The sequence below is a fragment of the Sorghum bicolor genome, chromosome 8 (genome assembly GCF_000003195.3).
Source record: "Sorghum bicolor cultivar BTx623 chromosome 8, Sorghum_bicolor_NCBIv3, whole genome shotgun sequence".
NCBI lineage: Eukaryota > Viridiplantae > Streptophyta > Magnoliopsida > Poales > Poaceae > Sorghum > Sorghum bicolor.
In genome coordinates this window covers 52,967,832-52,991,966 of record NC_012877.2, presented here as the reverse complement: position 1 = coordinate 52,991,966, position 24,135 = coordinate 52,967,832, and the positions used below count along the sequence as shown (strand labels likewise).

General features: G+C 40.8%; 2 protein-coding genes across 2 annotated transcripts; one reads left to right on the top strand and one right to left on the bottom strand.

The window, feature by feature from the left end:
- Positions 6,358 to 7,393, top strand: LOC8066304 (glutaredoxin-C15). Its single transcript, XM_002443255.2, has one exon. The coding sequence runs from the start codon at positions 6,527 to 6,529 to the stop codon at positions 6,845 to 6,847; it is 321 nt and encodes a 106-aa protein (XP_002443300.1). The 5' UTR covers positions 6,358 to 6,526; the 3' UTR covers positions 6,848 to 7,393.
- On the bottom strand, positions 11,658 to 12,395 carry LOC8067246 (putative glutaredoxin-C14). The gene has a single exon (XM_002442214.2). It carries the CDS (start codon positions 12,033 to 12,035, stop codon positions 11,712 to 11,714), a length of 324 nt encoding a protein of 107 aa, XP_002442259.1. The 5' UTR covers positions 12,036 to 12,395; the 3' UTR covers positions 11,658 to 11,711.

Here is a 24,135-nt window from a genome sequence, read left to right as displayed (position 1 = left end):
AGAGTTTGCCATATGCAGAATTCTCCTACAACAATAGCTATCAGCAAAGTCTTAAGATGGCACCGTTCGAGGCACTGTATGGTCGTAAGTGCAGGACACCTTTGTTTTGGAATCAGACAGGGGAAACACATGTGTTTGGTACAGATGTGCTTAGACATGCAGAGCAACAGGTGCGGACTATTCGGGATAACTTGAGAGTTGCTCAATCTCGTCAGAAAAGCTATGCAGACACACGTAGGAGAGAGCTGGTTTTTCAAGCAGGTGATTATGTCTACCTAAAAGTATCGCCAATGAGGAGTGTGAAGAGGTTTAATATGAAGGGAAAACTAGCTCCAAGGTATGTTGGTCCGTTTAAAGTATTAGAAAGGCGTGGAGAAGTAGCATATCAGTTAGAATTGCCTGAAAGTTTATCTGGTGTGCATGATGTGTTCCATGTGTCACAACTTAAGAAGTGTTGGCGGGTACCTGAGGAGCAAATACCATTGGAAGAGCTTTCTGTAAAAGGTGATCTCACTTATGAAGAGTATCCGGTCAGAATATTGGAGACAGCTGAGAGAGTCACCAGAAGCCGGGTCATCAGAATGTGCAAAGTGGAGTGGAATCGGTATTCGGAAGCAGAGGCAACTTGGGAAAGAGAGGATGATTTGAGGAAATTATACTCATACTTGTTTGAGTAAGCACCTTTCAATCTCGAGGACGAGATTCTTTTAAGTGGGGTAGAGTTTGTAACACCCAAAAATTTGATTTTGAATTAATAGGAATTAATTTGATTTAATTAAGTATTTTGTGAGCATTTGTATCTAGCAAAATAAATAATTTTGTGCAAATTAAAATTCACCATAAATTTAGAAACATGAATTTGCATTCACGCTGGAGCATATTTTATTTGGTGCTTGTTGTTTTTGGTTAGAATTTAATTGCACACAAAATTCTATTTGGAAAACTGTTTTTGGAAAAGAAAGAATAAAAAAAGAAAAAAAATGGCGGAGAAGGCCTGCTAGCCGAGAGGCCCAACCAGCCCCCCCTTTCCCACGCGCCTCCTCCTCCCCCGGCCCGCTAACGCGGCCCAGCTTCCCCCCCCTCAGCCCAGCAACCAGGCCGGCCCGCGCGCGCACTCTCCACCCTCCCCCTTTCTCTGTGACCGACAGTCGGGGCACGCACGTCAGTGGGATTCCCCGTTTCCTTTCTTCTCCAGAGCGACACCGAGCCGATGTCCGATGGAAACTTCGAATCAATCCCAAAATCCAGGGATTTTCTTGCTTTATCGCGCAAACCGAGCCCCATATAAGCCCTAGGTCAACCCCGCGTCCTGCTTTTACGTCTAAAGCGCGAAACCTAGCTTCCGCAGCCCTAAACCGCACGCTTTCGGATCTCGTCAGGAAGTTCTCCGCCACCGCGCGTGGGCACGCCTCCCCGCTAACTCTCGGCCCGAGCAACGACCCTAGTCGAGACCGCGGTGAGCTTCCCATCCTCCTGGCGTTTATCTTTCGGAGTTTGGTGTTCGGAGTCGCTCTCTACGTGAACGCCGGCGAGCTCAGGTGCTCCGGCCATGGCGCCACCGCGCCGGAGATGTCAGCCGGCGGCTGGCCGTTGCCTGGCTCCCCCCTGTTGGTTTCTGAACCATCAGATCAAGATCCAACGGTCTACAAAAGAAGATACCCTTTCAGCTGTAAACTTCATAAAGAGTCCCTGGAAACGTTCTCTAATTACCCCGGGGTCCCTGGCGCCCTGGAAGAGATTACGTTTTCTAAGATTAAAAGCGTATTCCGTCTGGTTCAACTCAGTTTACGTTTTCAAATATTTACAGTTTTGCCACTGATTTTATAATGCTCATAAAATATTCGTTTTAACTCCGTTTTTGTCTATTCAAATTTCGTTAGATTCATATTTACGAGCTCTACATGTTAGAATTATTTATTCTCTGTTTTGAAACTTTTTAATTTCCTGGTATTATTTAATTAATTATTTCTCTATAGGAAATCTTAGAAAATTCATATCTTCTAGGTTTTAATTCCGATTTTCGTGAACTTTACGTTTGTGTGATCGTAGCGCTGCGTAGAATATTTTCATAAACTTTTATCTTTGATTTCTCACTGCTGGTGTAATGTTCTAATTATATCTTGTTTGCTTTGTGGATGATTGTCTCTATTGGATTGCGTGTTGTTGATTGATTTTTGGGAATAGACGGTGAGCCGTACGTTGGTGATCAAGACCAAAATTTTGAAGACCAGCAGGCTCAGGAGAGCTTTGACCAAGGCAAGTATAACTTGGGATCATCCTTGTTACATATTCACTTAAGTACACATATATATCATATGCATGCTATCACCTTGTCGACCTTAGCAAAATCATAGATGATTGTTACCTGGATTCCTTGCTACCTACTTGATATGCATTTGGTGTAGATATGCTAGTGCTTGATATAATCCATGATCTTGTAAGATGATTAATAGCTATGCAATGAACGTTAAAAGATGACAAATAACTATATGAGATCTTGTCTGTAAGTGATCACCGGGACAACAGTGCAACCATGAGGGCTATAATGGCTCTGGCTTTAGCTCAGTATGAAGACCTTTTCTAGCTTGTTAGAGGTTACCCAAAAGGGCGGAGGGGCTGAATCGACACGGGTATAGTGCGAGCCCCTGTCCCTATGTGTATAGGCTGCGCGTCATTGTGCCATTCGGAAGGGGGGTATCTATATCTGCTCGCAAAGGAAACCTTGCGGCCCTAACATGTTAGACGAACTTTTGAAAGGCTTCATAGTGATCCCTGCCGACCTCCCTTGGGGGTTCTTGCTGCGACGACGATGAGCTTATTAAGTTATTGTGTTCATTTGATTATCATTTATGCTAAGAATTAATTATGCTTACACTTGATCATGTGATTAATGGATTATTTATGCTACCTTGACATTTGCTATTTAATTAAGAATATGTTATCCACTATTAAAAGCTAAATGCAGTCAAACCAGTGTCAGCTATTTGAGCCTCATGAACCCCTGGTTATACTTGTTGAGTACGATATGTGCTCACTCTTGCAAATTTCCCAACACCTCAGGATATGATAATGAAGATGACTGGAATGAGGACTACCGTTATGAGTACTAGGTTTGGAGTCAACCAGTCAACAGTGTCCCTGTGTGGAGCTTCCGTCGAGAGCGTTGTTTGCTTTATGCTATCATCTTTGTATGAGACTATGTGATTTATTATGTTCCGCTATATAATAAACACTGCAATGGTACATTTGAGATTTGTCTACTTATGTGTGCGACTATTCCTGGGGCACATATCAGTCTTTTATGCATCCTATTTTGTTCTTAAAATATGGGTGTGACAGTGTGAAATCTAGATATTTAAATTTATACCAAAATGGTCAAGATGGGTAAAGACAGATGAACACTAAAGTGATTAATTGAATTGAGAAACTTACCACATGGGCGGAGCCAGGAAGTTAATCTTTTGAAAGTTAAGGAAGGCAGCAGTGTTAAATTTTCAAATTTTATTTAAATTTTAAAAAAATCAGTAGGGATTTCACATTCATAGGAGGGCCTGGCCCCTGCTCCCCCCCCTCCTGTCGATTTCATCACTCTATATTTCAAGAATGTTAATTACTCATTCCGTTCATGCTGATTTGAATTACTTATGCTATCTATTGTTTGTTTCCTGTAGGTCCATGACATTGTTGCAGCTGCTTGTGTCCATCTCTATATAACATTGGTGGCGAGTAGCAGTACAACTAACTCATTTTAGTTTTAGCTTTGAATTATTTGTTAGATTTATAGGAGAAGGCCAACAGTTTTAGATTTATAGCAGAATCTGTCTTTGCATATTAATTGCTCTGTTCATTGACATAAGTTTGTGACTTGCCTACTCACATGAACCTTCGTTACATATCAACCATCATTTCAATAATCATTTAATTGTTACTAGCTGCTTATTTTGAACTGATGTTGCTTGTCTCAGTTTTGCATTGAGTTTTCTTCTTTGTCGGTAGCAGTGTGCTCTTTTTTATATGCAGTCTATATGCACATATGAGTATTTAATTCACTGAAATTTTATAAATCTGACAGATGCTTGGATCTTAACGTTTATAAACCCCAGGATGGATTATCTGTTATAGCTACTGGAAGTAGGTGTGATATTGACCTATATGAGCTACTGTAAACTTTTGGTCAAATTTGTGAAGATGCATGTATCTTGATGTTTGAATTCTAGCTATGTATGTGCTAAATGAACTTTTAAAGCTCAGTGTGATATTTATAATAATTGTTGACAGATCAATTTTCAAGCTCCATTTGTAATAATTGATGACGGATCAATTTTTTTAAAAAAAACCATTGGGTCTTTGCCGAGGGCCCTCACTATAGCCCTCGGCAAAGAATGAGTCTTTGCCGAGGGCCACACTGAAGCCCTCGGCAAAGAATTTTTTGAAAAAAAAAAATCTGCACATTTTCTTTGCCGAGGGCATAGGTGGTGGCCCTCGGCAAAGACTCCGTCCAAAGGAAACGCCATCACAGTTGCTTTTCTTTGCCGAGTGCCATGTTGGCCCTCAGCAAAGGCTTTGCCGAGTGCCCGATAAAAGGCCCTCGGCAAAGGCCCTCTTTGCCGACTTAAAATTTTCTGAGAGCTCTTTGCCGAGGGCCGCCCTCGGCAAAGCCTTTGCCGAGGGTTTTTGGGCCTTTGCCGAGGGCTTTGGTTCCTCGGCAAAGAGGGCGAGTCCAGTAGTGTCGATCTACACTCTTAAATAGATAAATTTTTTATTCATCTTCATTTGTCTTTTTTTGTGCGGGGAAAGGTTGAGGTTTATATTATAGATGAACAAGCCACTAAATGGCCAACAAAGTCTGGGGCTTTCTTGATCCACAATGTCAAACAGAGAGATGTTTACAAGCATATTGGCCTAATTCATGAGCAACCCTATTACACATTCTTTTATAGTGGGACAAACTCAACCCCTCTAAGCTCATCACCAAGCAACTTAGCCTCTTAATGGTGTACTACAAATTTGAATCGATTGTCTTCATTAGAGATTAGAAATTTACAAATTGACAGGTAGTCAGTCTCCAAGACAACAAGTAAATCTTTTTTTTACCTCAAGACAACACGTAAATCAATCCATTGAATCGACAATCTAAACCCCTCAGTCAGCGCCATAAGTTCAGCTACTTCAGGATCAGAACAATGAAAGCGAATTTGGCTTAAAGAAAATAAAGCTTAACCCTATGCAGCTTGCAACCAGCATGACCATCCCTAAGGCCCACATCAACATTTACTTTGACATGCCCAGATCACGGTAGTGGCCAACGATATTGCAACCGATCTTCATGTGCACTAGACTTGTGATTCCGTGGGATGGTATTCGCTCTTGCCTTTCCTTTTCTATCACGTGTAAGAGCAACTTATCCTACTTTTGTAAAATAGATAGGTTTGCTAAGCTTTAAACTCTCTGTACATAATTCCCCTCGCTCTTATCAATAAAAGCCGGTAACGGATCTTTCGAAAAAAAAAACAGCTTGATTATTCTTGTTGTGGAGATTATTTTAAAATTTTGTATAGCAAAATGTAGGCTACAATAAATATGCTATCTAACTTTATTTTAAAATAGAAAGCTTACTATCGTTTGATTTTCAATTGCTATATATAGCCAATCATGGATGTTGGTTATCTAACTTTGTAACATAGCAAAGGTTGTTGTGGATCTCTTCTTTTTGAGAAGTTTTCTACTTTATAAAATAACTAAAGAATAGAATTTGACTATTCATTTTAGTCAAGCTCTTGGAGTTCCTCTTACCTATTACCGACCTTCCACCAAACTTTGCTGATAGCCAACAAGAAACACGTACAGAACCCTCAATCGACATGGGAGCTCCTTGATGTTTAACCTGGCTTCCCACAATGTTTAAGGATTAAAAGTAGCCAATTTTAATCACTTAATTGTATTGTTTCTTCAGGAGGTAGATCCCATTCCCCTCCTCGTAGCTAGCCTCTCTCAGTGCTTTTGCTTTCGGGCAGGTGACTGAGACTGTAGCTAGGATTATTCAGACCTGACCCACCACGAGAATATACAATACCAAAATAATGAAAAAAAAAGAGCATTTCTTCTGAAGAAAAAAAAAGAAAATGAGCTAAACGACAGGGATATGATTATGCGCTATAGCACTGCTCATTTTGAGCGCGCAATCCACACGTCCAAGATTCTTTATGCCCATTGCTCACAACATATCTATCTCTCTCTCTAGAGATGTCTATCGCTCCGAATCTGTGTCCTCCCCTATCGATACATATCTCATACAAGCACCCACTGTTCTCCTCATCCTCTGTTGGATGAACACTATAAAAGGGCATCGATCCCACCCTGCACTGCACTCGCAACAACAAAGAGCACGCAGGTATAGCTAGCTAGCCCACAAACACTTCAGCTACACATAATACCTAGCTAGAGATATATATATATATATATATATATAGCCAGCTCGATCGATCGACTGACCGGCGGCAAATTAAACCAAGAAGAAGGGTACGTGATGGCGGAGAGGGTGTCGAGACTGTCGACGGAGAAGGCGGTGGTGATCTTCACGACGAGCCAGTGCCCGATGTGCCACACGGTGACGAGCCTCTTAATCTCCGAGCTCGGCGTGTGCGCGGCGGTGCACGAGCTCGACAAGGACCCGCGCGGCCGCGAGATGGAGCGGGAGCTCGCCCGCCGCCTCGGCCGCGCGCCGCCCGTCGTCCCCGTCGTCTTCATCGGCGGCAGGCTCGTCGGCTCCACCGACATGATCATGTCGCTGCACCTCGCAAACAAGCTCGTGCCCATGCTCAAGGCTGCCGGCGCCATATGGCTCTGAGAATTTTGCTAGCTACTAGCAGCTGGACCGTAACGTAACCCCCCGAATTTTGCACCTTAATTAATTATATATTTCGATTCCATGCATGCAACTAACTAAATACTCCGATCCTACGGAGGGGTCTTAAATTAATATAAGAGCTAATTAAGTACGTATTCTCCGCGTGCATATGTTTGCTGGGTGCACTGAGAATCTGCCTGGCCCAGGCGTTGGATTTTGGTGGCCTGAGGTTCAGATCCTTGTTGCCTGGCTGTAAACTTTGCCTCGCAGGCATGCAGCAAGCAAACAAACAGGCCTATATATATGCATGGGTATAGGCTATAGAGTGTGTTCACAAATCGTAAGATATATATGAGGAACCTATTTGGACCGTCCGGTCACAATGGGTTGGTTAGGTTGAGAGAAAAAAAAATTTAATGCATGAGATGCTGTGAGGTTTTGTTTTGCCGCTAGCTAGCAGGGCTGAAAAGGGTGTGAATAAAGGAACTTGTAACCTCCCATTTCCAGTTTTTCAATGAGATATATATGAATTTTGAAGTACCTCTATATCTTGCTATTCTTGGACTGTTCTTGCATCTTATTATATATAATCATGGGTGAACATGCATGGCACAGATGTTTTGGGTGTCAGTGTGTGTTTGTTTATTATATGCGAGGATTCAAATAGTCCGTACTTGTAAAGATGAAAGGCAAAGTGTGTATGTTCCTTTGTTTGACAGCCAACCGAACTACTTACGTGGAATCGAATTAAGTGCATACAATTTACTTTCTCATCAATCTTGTCATGCTCCACATCTTTATCATATTTGCAAAGTACTCCCTCGGTTTAAATCAAATTAAGTTTAGAGTTGTTCCAAGTCAAACTATTTTAGGTTCGACTAACTTAAAAAAACACCAATATTTATGAAAATAAACTAATATCACTACATAGGTCATGAAATATATTTTCATAACATACAGAGTACTTACTCTCTCCATCCCAAATTATAAGTCATTCTAAAAATCTTGAAGAGCCAAACTATTTCAAGTTTGACCTAATTTATATGATAAGATAATAATATTTATGATGCCAATTAAGTATTATTAAATTCCCCATTAATTATATTCTCAGAGTATACCTATTTGATGACATAAATTTTTGTAATTCTCTCTATAATTTTGATCAAATTTGAGATGCTTTGACTCTCTAAGATTCTTGGAACGACTTATAATTTGGAATGGATGGAGTATTTAGTGTCATATATGTTACCCTAACTTAAGGTAGTTTGACTTAAGGTGATTGTAACAATTGGTTTATTATGGGATGAAGGTACTAGTATATTTCTCTCCAAGAGAAGTGAAATTAAGAATAACTCTAAGGAATGCTAACTAGAAAAATTTGGCGGGTTTTGGAATCTAGAAAAGATATATAGATATATAAAGGCATTGATGCAAATGAAAAGATAGATAAAGAATAATAATAGTCACCAATGCATTGCTAGCTAGAGGCATCTCTTTCCCTCGTCACTGTTACCTCACCGGCCAGGCCAGTGCGTATATACAATGGATTTGTGTGATGCCGCGATCCGAAGCCGATTGCACGCAATCTATAATACAGTCTATAACATATATCCCATGCATGCATATATATTTATATATACGCACCTTTATATCCAATCCATCTGTCGCTACTAGATCTATCTAAGTTGTACTAGTTGCATACATGCAGATCTACTTCAACTATTTTATAGAGTTTCAAAGGCAGCATACCTCATCACTTTGTCTGGCTGGCTTTCAACCAGTTAATTAATCAACAAGTGGTCCAAATCCATTCTTAGCGATAGTAAAGTACGTAGTCCCTTTTTCCATCATGATTACATATTTTTGCTAAATTTTCATAAAATCAAGCACACTTTTATTTGTCAAAGATTCTATTTATTTTAAATTATGACATGTGAAAACGGGTTATACAATTCGATGATAATGCTATGATGATCCATAGCTAGTGGGTACATATAATCATTACCGTCTGGCGCAACATAACACAAGCAAAGATCATGCCACTAAACTGTAGTTCCATTTGAGGGAAGTACTACTTTAAAATTAACAATGTGATTAGAGAACCAAACAAGAGAATTAAGACTATGCACCCACCCATTAATTAACTTTTCATGGTTTATAAAGAAATAAGTAAATCGAACATTTTCTAGATAGTAGTATATCCTTTTTTTTATTCTAGACTTTCTTAATTTGTTTTAGTTCACTTTGATATGCATGATCAATGTTTTTTATGTAAACGTAAATGCACATCCTGTGGCACCACATCAGATTAGTTGGTCCCTCTAGTCATAATGGAAAGTTCTATTACTCTTAGCAAAAAGGTACGGTGCATCAGGATTAAGATAATAATTGGAAATATCTCCATAATATGCAGAACAGTATGACAAGCAACAACAAAAGAACCTAGTTAGCTTAACTTTACCAACATTATTTTTTGAAAAAACTAATGTGTGGCTAATGTTACTATTATTAATTGGAGCATCCATGTTAATAAGTGATAACAAGATGTGACAAAAACTGAAAATCGTAGAAATTCTTAGAGAAAATAGAAATATCCTCCCATCAATTACATAAACTCTAATGAACATTGACAACAATATATATTGGATCTAATTTGATTTATTAACTTGGCACCTATGCAATTATAAAATATAATAAAGTAACACCCTAAATTCGTAGTTAAATATGAGTAAATTACACAGATGGCCCCTAAACTATTACTCGATTCTCATCCAGGCCCCCAAGCTATGAAATATTGCATATATTTATCCCTCAACTATTTAAGTATACCATCCTAGTCCAAAACAGCCACGTCACAATCCATTAGCTGACATGGGCTCCAACATGGAACTGATATGTGGATCTGTATGTAGCCCATAATTACAGGGATGGTCCCTATGGCCTTGTTTGGTATGGATCAGGGTGGCTCCGGCTCTGTATTGCACTATTGATCAGAGCCAAAATTCTCTCTCTTTCCTCTCCCTCTTAGGCCAAGTAGGAGCAGGAGAAGCTAAATTGTTTTTTTTGGGTCCAACACAGCTCAGTGAGATAGGGGAAGAGGAAAGAGGAAAACAGATCGCAGCAAAACTAGCTACACAGGACTTATATCGGAGGATCTGGAGCACCTAGAATCCCTACCAAAGACACCCTAAACTATCTTGTGATTCTTCACGGCCTCAAAGTCTAAAATTATTGGTCTGGTCCTGATCTATTAAAGTACTGGTTCGAAGAAATACCACATATATATGCTATTATGAAACAATATAATACCATAAAGTACCTTCTATTGATAAACATTAAATGGAAACTACCTTCTCAATGGAATTGTGGAAAAAAACACTGAAAAGCAGCAGTTTTTAAACAAAAAAAATCAAAATTTTGCACATCAATTGAGCAGCCCTATATGGGACATGCCACAAATATTGATACGTAAAATCTGTTTTGTTCTTTTCTGCTAGTGTACACATGGACCTAAATATTGTTTTTTAGTATGTATTTTTAAAAACCAGATTGTATATCTGTGTGACATGTCTCCATGGATGCAATATGGATGTGCTATTTTTCAAAGTTTGAGAAACACTTCTAAGTTGGGGAAATATTCGGTGGAATGGTGAGTTTGTAAAACCCGCTAAAAATGATTCTTAAAAGCTTTCATAATTCCACCATGATCGAAGTTGTGGCTTCCATTGAATATTCTCGTACTACAATATAAAAGAAGTAACTCAAATTAAAGTCACATATTGCATGACACCATGTAGATCAATTATATAGCGGCAAATACAATTTCCTTAATGTGTCACAAGCTAATAACAATGCATAAATTGTATTAGTGCGTGCTCTACAACAGTAAATTATGTTTGTTGCTATTTTAGATAAATATATATTTACTTGTTGTCACGTACCAAAAGAAAATGCACGATATGCAAGATTATTTAATCTGTTCGTTACAAATTACTAATTGTTGCTTAACTCTCATACATATATATATATTCATAAGCCCCCGTCGAGAAAGGGTGGACCGATCAATACACGCATTCACCATATATATAGCAAGTTAGAAAGAAAACATCTAGCTAGAAGACGAAATTAGAAGCTAGCTTAGCTTGCTAGGCCACCATTTCATCCTCTCGCTGATCACTAGCTCCTACCACTTACAAGGCATGCTTGAAGGTAGCAGGAAAGCTAGTTTTTGCCTTATTAGTATAGTTATTCCTGTCAATTCATCAGAAGAACAGGGACGGGAAAAACCTGCCCTTAATTATTCCAAATGCATGCATATATATATATATATATATATATATATATATATATATATATATATATATATATATATATATATATATATATATATATATATATATATATATATATTGTACACGTACGTGTAGTTACTCTTACTTTAATAAACTACATTGTGTATGTATTCATACTTGTTTATCAGTTTGAGTATGTTTATATACTCATATTAAGATACTCTAGATCTTACCACGCGAAAATTTTTCAAAAAAAATTATATTTTAAATATATTACTAAAATGCCACTACTATATTATATACAATAAGTATAATCATATACTCTATGTATGTATGCATACTTAACATACATATCACTCTAGATGGTCTAGTATGATCATATACTTTGTCTATATGCATTTCGTCCGGTCATATACACTTTAAATCTAGAGATACAAAGATGAGAGTAACTACATGCGCGTGTAAAAGAAACGCGTCCTATATATATATATATATATATATATATATATATATATATATATATATATATATATGGTCATGCATGCACCCGTAGTACTCGATCTGGTGTCTAGCTAGACCCAGAGCGCGCCGGCGTTCATGAGCATGGGCACGAGCTCGCCGGCGAGGTGGAGCGACATGACGCTGTTGGTGCCGCCGACGAGCTTGCCGCCGATGAAGACGGCGGGGACGGCGGCGGAGCCCCTGCCGCCGCCGAGCATCTTGAGCAGGGCGCGCTCCATGTCCTTGCCCCTAGGGTCTCTGTCTAGCTCGTGCACCAGCGCGTTCACGCTCATGTCCGCCACCAAAAGCTGCGTCACCGAGTGGCACATGCAGCAGCTGCTCAGCGTGAACACCACCACCGCACGCTCCGACGCCAGCTGCATCACACGCTCCATTATACTATTGATTTGATCTCTCTCTCTCTCTCTCTAAAAACAGTGAACAAGCTCCTGCTAGCTGTGGATGCACGTTGTCGTGGAGATGGAGTATGGAAGACTGATGGTTTGGGAGCACAGGGGGGTAGCTGCCTTTTATAGAGTTTGCAGGCATGCAGCTAGGTTTCCCATAACGGGTCCGGATCTACTACCACACTCGATCTGCATGCATGGAATTTATCAACTTTTAGCCCAGCACGATCTAGTTTACTGAGTACTGAACGAAGAGCTAGCTGATCTCGGAGCTTCTGGATCGGAAAAAGCAAAATGTTCCGAGGAATCAATAAGGCCTTGTTTGGATGTTGTCGTATTCATTTCAATCCATGTGTGTTGGTATGGATTGGGGTGGAATTTAGTTCAAGTTCCACTCCAATCCACCTCAACACATGTGGATTGAGGTGAATACGACTACATCCAAACAAGGCCTAAGCTGGAAGATATATACGTACAACAGTAGTGTGGCTAACTAGTTGTTGTTGAGCATGCTAGCTAGGACCACAATAAAACACACATGTGATAAATCTTTGACTTGGAAAGATATATACTAAAGTATTAAGTTCAAGGTACCGTATTTGAAGATTTGGATCCAAAATGCTCTGTAGTTTGCTCATATTGCTTTGTTGAAACTTGAAAAGGATGGTATGCATGCATGAGACCCATCAATCAATATAAATGTTTGGATAATGCATTAGCCGTCTTTCCAACAGGGACCAAGGAATATATCTTTGGAATTGTGTTGTATCGACCGTACCTAGCTACTGAGAATCTCACAAACCTGCACTTTTTCCTTCTTTTATATCTGATTCCATTATTCAATAATATTCTGCAAAATATTTGAATAATCAATTTCATGTCCTAAAAAATTGTTCTGGGCAGAGAAGGGGTTAATTTGCTTTCGCAGTTCAAGGTACCATGCCATGCAACATACTACGAAGAGAAATTCAATGGACAATGGGTTAGGATCTAGGTTAGTTAACCAATTAAGCCTCTTCCCCAACCCTAGAGTTACGATCTCATGCATCTGGAACTTCCATGAATGGTCTGCCAAAATTTGACTCGTGCGACCTTGTGGGAGCGCAACCGCATTTTGAAGTTTTAGTTTTTGTTACCTTTAAGTCTGCAAATTGGAATCCAAGTTGCTTTATATCATTGATCGTGGAAACATGCATGAGATCGTGCAAGGCATCCCTATACAAATAACCTATCCCACTATCCACCACTACCTAAAACATGTCTATTTGAGTTACGGTTTTGCCTCTTTTCCGCTACTGTACCACTGTTGTAGCCTCTCCATCCCAAAGCCTACATGCACAGGCAAACAAGTGAGTAGATCTCCGAAACTGCTTGCCCTGATGATCCTACATTAGAAGAGAGAGTATAAGGTTCTTTGGAAACCACCTTCGCACTTCTCGCGACCACTATGACAGCTCGTCTTTCATCCAAGTCACCATCGTCTCTACACATTAGTGAGACAATGACCATGCTGACAATTATAGTTTCTTAATTTTTAAAATGAGAAATTCTTATGTTAATTGTATAAGAAGATTAGGATTAGAGAACTCCGTGTGTTGTGTTACTCTTACAAATGATCTTCCTATTCTGGAACGGTGTGTCACAACTAGAAACTATAATTTCGGCTCATGCCAAAAACCTAACTACTACAACTAATAAACCCTGTTTGTTCTACTTTTACTACTATCTTGAAATAACTGTACCGTCCTTATAAAAAAATTGTAAACCTAACTACACGTCTACAACTAAACCCTGTTTGTGTCAATTTCTTGTCAACTCCAGATGTGCCTAGCTAGCTAGTTCTAGCTACGGACAGCAAATAGACTGAGGCCCTGTTTAGATCGAGGATAAAAATTTTTTAGGTGTCACATCGGATGTGTCGGAAGGATGTCGGGAAGGATTTTTAGAAACCAATAAAAAAATAAATTACATAACTCGTCAGGAAACTGCAAGACAAATTTATTAAGTATAATTAATCGATCATTAGCACATGTGGGTTACTGTAGCACTTAAGGCTAATCATGAAGTAACTAGGCTTAAAAGATTCGTCTCGCGATTTTCAAACAAATTGTGTAATTAGTTTATTTTTTTATCTACATTTAATGTTTCATATATGTGTCTAAAGATTCGATGGGATGGATGAAAAATTTTTAGGCGAGTAACTAAACAGGGCCTGAAAGCAAGCACAAGGAACATTCTTCAGAGATAGATAGATAGGGCCAGGGCACTAGTGTGTCTCTCTTTTTTGTCTTCTCAAATAAAGTCGATCACAAAAGAAAAAGAATATATTTATGATGATATGATTTGGCCGGCCGTGTCGTCGTTATTATTAGCTTGCTATTGCTGCAGCGGTGCAGATGCCACCTAGCCTGTGTGCCCTGTGCAAATCACATGCGCCAGTCGGATATATCAAGTTGATCAATCGATCTCAGAAGATAAATCCGCCTTTATCAAAAAAAAGGAAGAAGATAAATCTGAATAGAAAAATGCATTATGATCATCTCCTTTTTTTTCCACCTCTCCAATAATACCATAATACTTCGTCCACACTATATGTTTTTGTCAGTTTGTCACTGCCTAGATATTTACATGTTGTTATAATCTGTAGCGCTTGTCATCAGTTCTTACAGTTAACTTTTGAGGTAGTAAATGTACAAGTATATACAAAATGGTACTAGCTATGTGCACCAGTAGTGCCTAAAATGAGTTTCCCAACCACAACCGTAGCTAAGTTCGGCACTAGTGGCGCCTAATACCAGTCACCCTCATGTCACCATCCTTGCAGTTTTATCGGTTCCCTAAGGTCGTATCCAAGATCACCTTCGCCACATTTCATGATATGTTTTTAAAAACCTATAGTTATGTCTATAGCTAATTTAACTTTAAATGACGTTTGCAATAAAAGATAACTCAATATTACATCCTCTAAAACAGGATCACTGCTATACTCATACGTGATCCTGGTATCCAATGGTAATAACCCGGTGGATTATATTACCACTTGGATTTTTCCAGAAAGTGTCAAACTTGTTCTAAGGTTTGATCAACCTTTGTGATACTCAGATATCTTTACATCTGACACATGACATGTGAATTAATTAAAGAATGCTAGATCGAGAGAACCTAAAATTGCAGTGGAGATTGGATTGTGATAGCGCTGGAATATAATCCGTAGCAGGAACAAGGATAATGTGTTCCAGACGTACGTTACAACATGTACAAATGCTCAATCTCACGGCATTTCAACTTCACTCGACTGCCATAACCTGATCTCTGCTGGTATTCTTCATATGTGAATATTAAATAAATAAATTGGTACTTCCCTTTCTACATCTTATTTCCATAAGACTGTCTCCAACGATGCTACCTATACACAAAATGAGTTTCAAATAGTGCATTTGCCTACCAACAAAAACAGCTTCCAATGGATGACCCAGTTAGGTGACCCATTTTTCCTACCCGCCAAGATGAAATGCAAAAATGCCTCCTCTTTGCATGATGACGCAAATGCATCCACCTTGCAGTCCGCATCCTTGGCGCCTTGGCGGAGGGCGTCCCCAACCCCACTGCCGAGGGCAGCCAGCCCGTGCCCACCGAGGGATCTGCCGACGCTGCCGTGGCAGCTTGCCTCGCCTCCTACACCATGCCAGCTATGCCGGTGCTCAACCTCAGCCCCGATATGGCACACACGCACCAGCCTATCATGTCGCCGTTGCACCATGAATGGGATGGCAATGGTGCCGCAGCTGTGCCCACCCTAACGCCGCCAGGGAGCGAGGCGGGCAGCGGTGTTCAGCTGGGAGGAAGGCGGTGGTGCTCAGCCTGGCGTGGGCTGTTGCGTTGCGTTAGTTTGGGTCTCGTGCCTATGTTGGAGAAGAACAAATTTTGACGTTTGGTCAATGTACTGTGCATGACATAAATTATGGAATAGCTCTTTAGTTTGGGTTCCCATTGTTGGAGTTAGTCTAACAGGGAGTCAAGGCTAACATTGCTAGACCGGGGAGGGTGTCGGGGAGAAGCAACCTAGGTGGATTCCTCGTGTCGGTGAGAAGCGATATGATGGAAGTTGGGGAAGAGGGGCTAGGCTGCTTCACTATGGTTTGAGGAGGAGAAGCTGAGAACGCCAGATCTAGAGCCCGGAGGAGAGGAGTTTGCGTCGAGGAGCATGTGGGTGGGATGGGTATCAGGTGGTGGCGGCATCCGGGAGAGGGAAACTATCATTCTTGTAGGATGGGGGCCTAAAGCTAAGCCCGCAAGAATAAGGGCCCGTGGGAGAATTCAGCATGTGTTTGGTTAGAAGGTTGGAGCGGGTTCGACCTATTTTTTAGAGTGTTTGATTCAGATGGAACAGGGTTGGGGTTGTCCCATAGAGGGAATATTCTAACTAGATATAGGTTCAACCCGCCCCTCCAATTTGGAGAAACTGGGGCAACCCACTTTATGTGGAAGCACGAAGGAACGGGGAGCTAGTGTGAGGGCGGAGAGAGGGAACTGGGAGCAGTGCAGGCATGGGGAGCGGCGCCGGCATGGAGGATCAACGCCAGCGGCCTTGCGGGTGTGGAGGTAGTGGCGCTGTGGGTGTAGAGGGAGGTGCGCCAGTGGCCTCACAGGCATAGATGGAGGGTTATCAGTGGAGGGGGAGAGGGAGCGAGAGAACGAGGAGCATGTTTAGTGGCGACATCTACACGAGGGCACGGGGAGCAGCGCCAGCATCCTCGTCGGCTGGGGGAGCGGTGTCCGACGCCCTCGCTCGCCAGGGGAGCACCGCCCGTCGGGCACGCGCGCGAAGGAGGCCCACTGCACATATGCATCGGAGGGGAGAGAGAAGAGCCCAACAAAGAAGAAAGGTTAGAGGATGACATGCTGGCCCCACGTGTATGTGTCTCGTTCCATCTGACCCAACACTTCAACCATACAAAAAAACGTGGGATGAACCTAACTTCGTAAGTAAACAAGAAATGGTCCAACCTAATTCTAGAAACAAGGTTGGGTCTAACCTGTCTCTTCACTGAACCATACACATGCTTAGGTGTCTAAATTTGAGGACCCTAGGAAGGGCCCTGTTTTGGGTTTAAGGCTTCTTCTACCAAATGTTTTGTATGAATCATTTTTCACTGAAAAACAAAGGCCAGAGCTGTTTTGGAGGAGTCATATGCTAGACACCCCCTTAACTACAAAGGCTCGAATAGAAATTCTCGTGGAGTTGCCATATGCAGTAGATGCATTGCGCTCACGAACACCACGTGGCCACTACAAAAATTAGAATGCGCGCATTAGATTCGTTAAAGATCACTCGGAATTGCTCGCACCAGAGTGATTCACGCGGTCGCTTGCTCAGCATGCCGACGCATGGCAGGTGTCCGACAGGGCAACAGTCGAGCGACCGAGCGCACCTAACAAGACATAAATTGTCATCGCTGGCGGGTGGCCCTGCTCTTACTTGAGCCCACGGGCAGTGACAGAGGGCAAGCATCCAGCTAGGCCTTGTTCAGTTCGCAAAAACTTATGAAAACGGCACTGTAGCACTTTCGTTTTTATTTGACAAACATTGTTCAATTATAGAGTAACTAGGCTCAAAAGATTCATCTCGCGGTTTACAGAAGAACTGTGTAAATAGTTTTTGTTTTCATGTATATTTAATGCTCCATGCATGTGCCGCAAGATTCGATGTGACGGGGAATTTTGAAAATTTTTGCGAACTAAACAAGGCGCTAGTCATACGATAGGACGAGAGCAGTAGTACCGACAACGACGAGGTGGTACGGCCTGTGCTTTGTCATACGATCGACACAGGGAACCGATTCCGGCCGGGATTTAAGGAAGTTCGCAGGGATGGATCAATCCCCTCAGCATCACTAATAGTACGAGACCGACCTCCTGGCCTTATCTGTTGCACGCGTACGGAATCTATCTGCCCAACTTGCATGCACGCGGCTTTTCTCAGCAGATTGAGATGCTACTGCTTTTTTGTAAATGACCGAGCTTGACCTTATCACATATCAATAGCTGTGTGATGCCAGGATGTGACGGTGCGAGAGCTTGCTTTGTCTTATCCAACCCTGCTGCAGAAGTCTTCTAGCAGATAATTAAAGGTAGGAAGGTTAATTACAAGGATAAATAATAAAAATGTTGTGATACAATTAAATGTCTTGGTCTACCTTTATAGTGCTATATATACGCACACTTAAATGTCTTGATCTTCTTGGGCTCTACACTTAAATGTGTGCCGGGTTTCACACTAGTAGAAAAAAGATACAATGCCGATGCCTCCTTTTATACCACAAGCGGTTTTGGTTATCACACGCCTGTAGTATAAAAAGATCGGTGTAGAGCTGTCAATCGCCTATGAAAATGCATTATCACAGGCGGTTGTCTTAAGAATGCCGCCTGTGTAAATGTGTAAATGTAACATTTACACAGGCGGCTTTCTTAAGACAACCGTCTGTGGTAATACTTTTTCACAGACGGCTGTCCTAAGCTGTCCGCCTGTGTAAATGTTACATTTACACAGGCGGCATCCTTAAGACAATCGCCTGTGAAAATTTATTACCACAGACATTTGTCTTATCCAACCGTCTGTGATTTCTTGGTTATAAATACCCCTTCTTCCTCTCGGAGCAGCACTGTATCTCGCAACAACCTTCCATTGGAGGCGATTTTGAAGGTCTAGATTTTACAAAATACAAGAGGGGAGGTTTTGATCTTGATTTCTTGGAAGGAGGTTGCCAAAAAAGGTTAGTTTATGTCCCTATTGTCTCAATTTTCTCATTAATGCGCAATTAGAGCCACTTTTTGGATCTAGGGTTTTACCATGAGTGTGGGAGAAGAATAGCTAGCTTTTTGTCTTTATTTCTTAAGATGGTTAGATGAGGTTGCTCAAGATGGTTGGATAATGCCTCTTCTCTCTCCATTTTCATGATTGCTTCTCAATTTTAGCTAATTTATGCAAGATTGAATCAATGGTGTGTTCTTGTATATTTATGTAGAGAGAGAAATGTAGATTTGGTTTTGTCAATTATGTGGTACTTCTCAATTTATTTTTTTCACATCTATATATTTCTAATGAATTGTGTGTTTCTATAATTATGCTATGTACTTAGATTTTTTTAATTATGTAACTTAGGTTTTTTCCTTTAATCCCAAGCTAAACCATAAACCCTAGATAAATTCTTTCTAAACCTTAGATCATGAATGGTGTTTTATAGGTAGTGATGGAGAGGTCATTCTGGATGTATAATTTATCAAGACTAGATCCATCATACATAACTGAGGTCCAGAGGTTTATTGATGCTGCTAAGAACCATGCTTCAAGAACAAGAAAGACGCACATACATTGTCCATGCATGGATTGTAGAAATCTTATTGTATCTGATGACATTCAATAAATCCTTACTCATCTGGTCCGTCGAGGATTTATGAAGGATTACTTGATTTGGACAAAGCATGGAGAGGGTAGCTCTGCGCCTTATGCATCTGGAATTATTGACGGGTTTGAGTTCATACACAAGACACAACAACCTAATACCGATGGTCTAGCCACTGAACATGTTGTGCCAAATGTTCCTGATCATGGTTTTGTTGGAGGAAATGAAGATGGCATCGAAAGTAATATGGCTGCGGAAGATGCAGAATTTTTAGAGGCAATGTTGCGTCATCATGTGGAAGATCCATCAGTGTTCTTCATCAAAGGTATGGACGCCCTGATGAAGGCAACAGAAGAGCCTTTATATGATGAGTCTAAGGGTTACACCAAAGAGTTCACGACGCTGCAGTCTGTGCTAAAGTTGTTGGTGTGCAAAGCTTGATATGGTCTTTCTGATGCTGGCTTTGATGTGTTCTTGAGCATTATCGCAGACATGCTTCCTAAGGATAACAAAGTGCCTGCTAACACGTACTATGCAAAGAAGCTAATCAGTCCACTCACAATGGGCGTTGAGAAGATCCACGCTTGTAGAAATCATTGTATCCTATATCGAGGTGATGATTATAAGGACTTAGACAATTGTCCCAAGTGTGGTGCAAGTAGGTACAAGACAAATAAATACTACATAGAGGAAGAGTTTGTTGCCTCTGTGTCTAAGGGAAAAAAATGAAAGAAGACCCAACAAAAGACCCAGAAGAGTAGTTCAAAACCCACTGGCAAAGAAAAGGAAGAAGTAGACTATTATGCGCAGAAAAAGATTCCTGCTTTGGTGATGTGGTATCTTCCTATGGTCGATCGATTGAGGTGTTTGTTCGCTAACCCAGAGGATGCCCAACTTATGAGCTGGCATGCTTCTAATGAGCACAAATACGATGGCAAGCTTCGGCACCCAGCCGATGGCTAGCAGTGGAAAGATTTCAATGAAAACCACAAGGACTTTGCTAATAAACCAAGAAATGTTAGGTTCACACTATGTACTGATGGAATAAATCCATTTGTTGAGATGAGCAGGAAGCACAACACATGGCCGATGATCCTAACCATCTACAACCTCCCTCCATGGTTGATGCGGAAGTGAAAGTACCTTTTGCTAACCATCCTTATCTCTAGACCTACGCAACCTAGAGTTGATATGGATGTTTTCTTGGAGCCCTTAATGTAGGATATGAAGATACTGTGGGAAACAGGTGTTCAAATGTTGTACGAGTACCGTAAAGAATCATTCACACTGAGAGCAATTATCTTTGTTACGATCAATGACTACCCTACGGTCTTTACATTATCAGGGCAGTTGAAGGTAAAGCTTGGTTGTGTGGTATGCATAGATGGCACCGCTTATGTGTCCCTTACTGCATCTAAGAAGATAGTGTACATAAGGCACAAATGCTTCTTATCGAAAGGACACACGTACCGGCAGAAAAAGATGGATAAGTACTTTGACAATAATAGTGAACTACAGTCTACTGCTCCATCAAGTAACAGTAAAGGCAAAGGAGTTTTCAGCATAGTCAGCAAACTTAAATTTATTTTTGGGAAGAAGACAAAAGATGGAAAACCAAGAAAGAATGTCAAACCAGCTCTAGGGGCTACATTCAAGAAGAAGTCTATTTTCTTCGAGTATTTGGAATACTGGCCAGAGTTAGACGTACGCCACGCGATCGATGGTATGCACGTTCAGAAGAACGTGTTTGAAAGCCTAATTGGCACCTTTTTGGACATGAAGGGAAAGACAAAGGAATGATTAAATTCATGCTTGGACATGGTATAGTTAGTCATAAAAAAGAACTTCACCCTGTTATGCTAGAAAATGCGAAGTACCACCTCCTAGCAGCAAGCTACAACCTCAACAATGAAGAGAAACATGCGATGTGTGTGTGGTTGAAGAAATTGAAAGTCCCATCTGGATTCTGCTCTAGCATACAGAGTATTGTGTCAATGAAAGACCTTACACTCACCAACTACAACTCACATGATTGTCATGTCATACTGACTACTTTCCTCCCTATTGCCATTAGGGCTATAAACCCGGTGTGGATAAAGGTTGAAGTTACACGATTGTGCTAGTTCTTCAACAGGATCTCACAGAAGGTGATTGAACGTGATGAGTTGGCATCTCTTAAGGAATTCATAGTGGAGACAATGTCACAGTTCGAGATGTGTTTCCACCTAGCATTGTTCGATGTGATGGTTCACCTTGTGGTTTACTTGGTTTCAAAAATAGAGGCATTGGGTCCCATGTATTCGCGTGGGATGTAGATGTATGAACGTTTCATGTCAATACTAAATGGCTATGTATCAACTCGTGTTTGTCCAAAGATGTCTATGGTAGAGGGGTACTTAAACGAAGAGGCCATTGAGTCCGGAGGTCCATTCTGCAATGGGGTCCTAAAAGACTAGGTTGCAATAGGTTTGCCTCCGTCATGACATGAGGGTAGGCTGAATGGAAGAGGTAGGATGAGAAAGAAATCATGCATCCTAAAAGATTACAGTTCAGTCCTCGAGGTACATCACAGCGTCCTGAATCAGCTCTCGATTTGGAGCCTTTGATCAATCTACAAATTGAAGAGCTTCAAAAACATAATCATGGGCACACGGACAAATTGATAATGAAGGAACACAAGAATCAGTTCACCTCATGGCTAAGGGAGCAGGACATTCCAGATGGAGAAACACTCGAGGATCGCACCATCAAGGTCTTGACATCTGGGCCATCATGCCAGGTCACGACTTGGCAAACCTATGACATTAGTGGCTTCACGTTCTGTACCAAGTCCAATGACCAAAAGAGCATGGCACAAAACAGTGGTGTTCGATGCGATGCCTTACACTTTGAAACTGGTGAGGAAACAACTTACTTTGGCTTTGTTGAGGACATATGGGAACTAGGCTATGGTACATTTCAGATCCCTGCATTTCGGTGTCAATGGGTTCAAGACAAACATGTCACAGTGGACAACAATGGGGTCAGAGTTCTAGATCTAAGCAAGGTAGGCTACAAAGATGATCCATGGATAATGGCTAACTGTGCTGCACAGGTCTTCTATGTTGAGCTAGTCATCTCTCCTAATGATAAGAAGAAAATTACCAACCATCCAAAGCACGTAGTTTTTCCTGGAAAGCAACAAGCCATAGGAGTTGATGGTGTATCTGACCTGGATGAATTTAACCAGTTTAGTGACATGTCTCTCTTTGTAGATGACCATCCAATAAAGATAAGTAATGTTGAGTGAAGCATTTCACAGAGCTCGTTGCCCTGGGTGCATCACGATGGACAAGGAAGAAAAATAGCTGCCTAGATTTTATTTGTCATTTGCCATGTAATCCATTTATGAATAAATGTGTACCTTATACTATGTGTCCTTCTCTATTTCTACATGTAAGACCCTATGCTTATTTCTACATCTAAGACTTATGTCATAACACTTTGGTTACTAAGCTTTATTGAGTCCATAGGCATTCCTATATCGTATTGGTCTCAAACATTTTCCAAGGCTTACTAGTGCCATTGATGTTCAACCCACCAAGTTTGGGATTTTTCTGATGTGGTTTTGTACTTTATTTGGTTTAATTGAATTTCCGCGCGACATCACCCTGTAATTAGCGCTTGAATTAACTCTACCCCTGAAATGACTTCAAATAGTGCCAAACTTCTCCACAGGGTTTCATCTACCCTAGGAAATAAAACTTTGCTATGGTTGGTGAAAAAACCTAGTGGGATCTAAGTGTAGTCCACCATTTTTCATCTCATTTAGCACGAAGAAACATGTAATAATAGCTTGCATGACCAGAAAATCCTGAGATCTTGTGTGGGTCATCATTTGGGTGTAGAAGCTTGCCAAAATGAATTTAAGATATTTGGAGATAGACATAAGATACATGCTTCACAAACGTAGAAGAGCCTTTCCACCGAACCATGTCGTAACACTTTGGTTACTAAGCTTTATTGAGTCCATGAGCATTCTGATATCATATTGGTCTCAAACTTTTCCAATGCTTACTAGTGCCATTGATGTTCAACCCACCAAGTTTGGGATTTTTCTGATATGGTTTGGTACTTTATCTGGTTTAATTGAATTTCCTCGCGACGTCACCCAGTAATTAGCGCTTGAACTAACTCTACCTCTGAAATGAATCCAAATGGTGCCAAACTTCTCCACAGGGTCTCATCTACCCTAGGAAATAAAACTTTGCTATGGTTGGTGAAAAAACTTAGTGGAATCTAGGTGTAGTCCACCATTTTTCATCTCATTTAGCACGAAGAAAAATGCAATAATAGCTTGCATGACCAGAAAATCCTGAGATCTTGTGTGGGGTCATCATTTGGGTGTAGAACCTTGCAAAAAAAATTCAAGACATTTGGAGATAGGCATAAGATACATGCTTCACAAACATAGAAGACCTCTTCCACTGAACCATGCTCAAACATATGGGTTTCTCACCTTTATATTGTCAACAATAAATTGCACGAAGGAATATATTTTTCATAGAATTTACACACTACAATAAAGCTAACAAAATTGGATTCACATTTTTGCTATTCCTAGAATTATTTATGTATTAAACAAGATTTGAGGCACATATTCAATTTAAATCATTTTAAATAAAGCTGCATACAAAAGTACCTCA

Coding starts and splice junctions, on each gene's coding strand:
- LOC8066304 (XM_002443255.2), top strand. CDS start 6,527: ATGGCGGAGAGGGTGTCGAGACTGTCGACGGAGAAGGCGGTGGTGATC.
- LOC8067246 (XM_002442214.2), bottom strand. CDS start 12,035: ATGGAGCGTGTGATGCAGCTGGCGTCGGAGCGTGCGGTGGTGGTGTTC.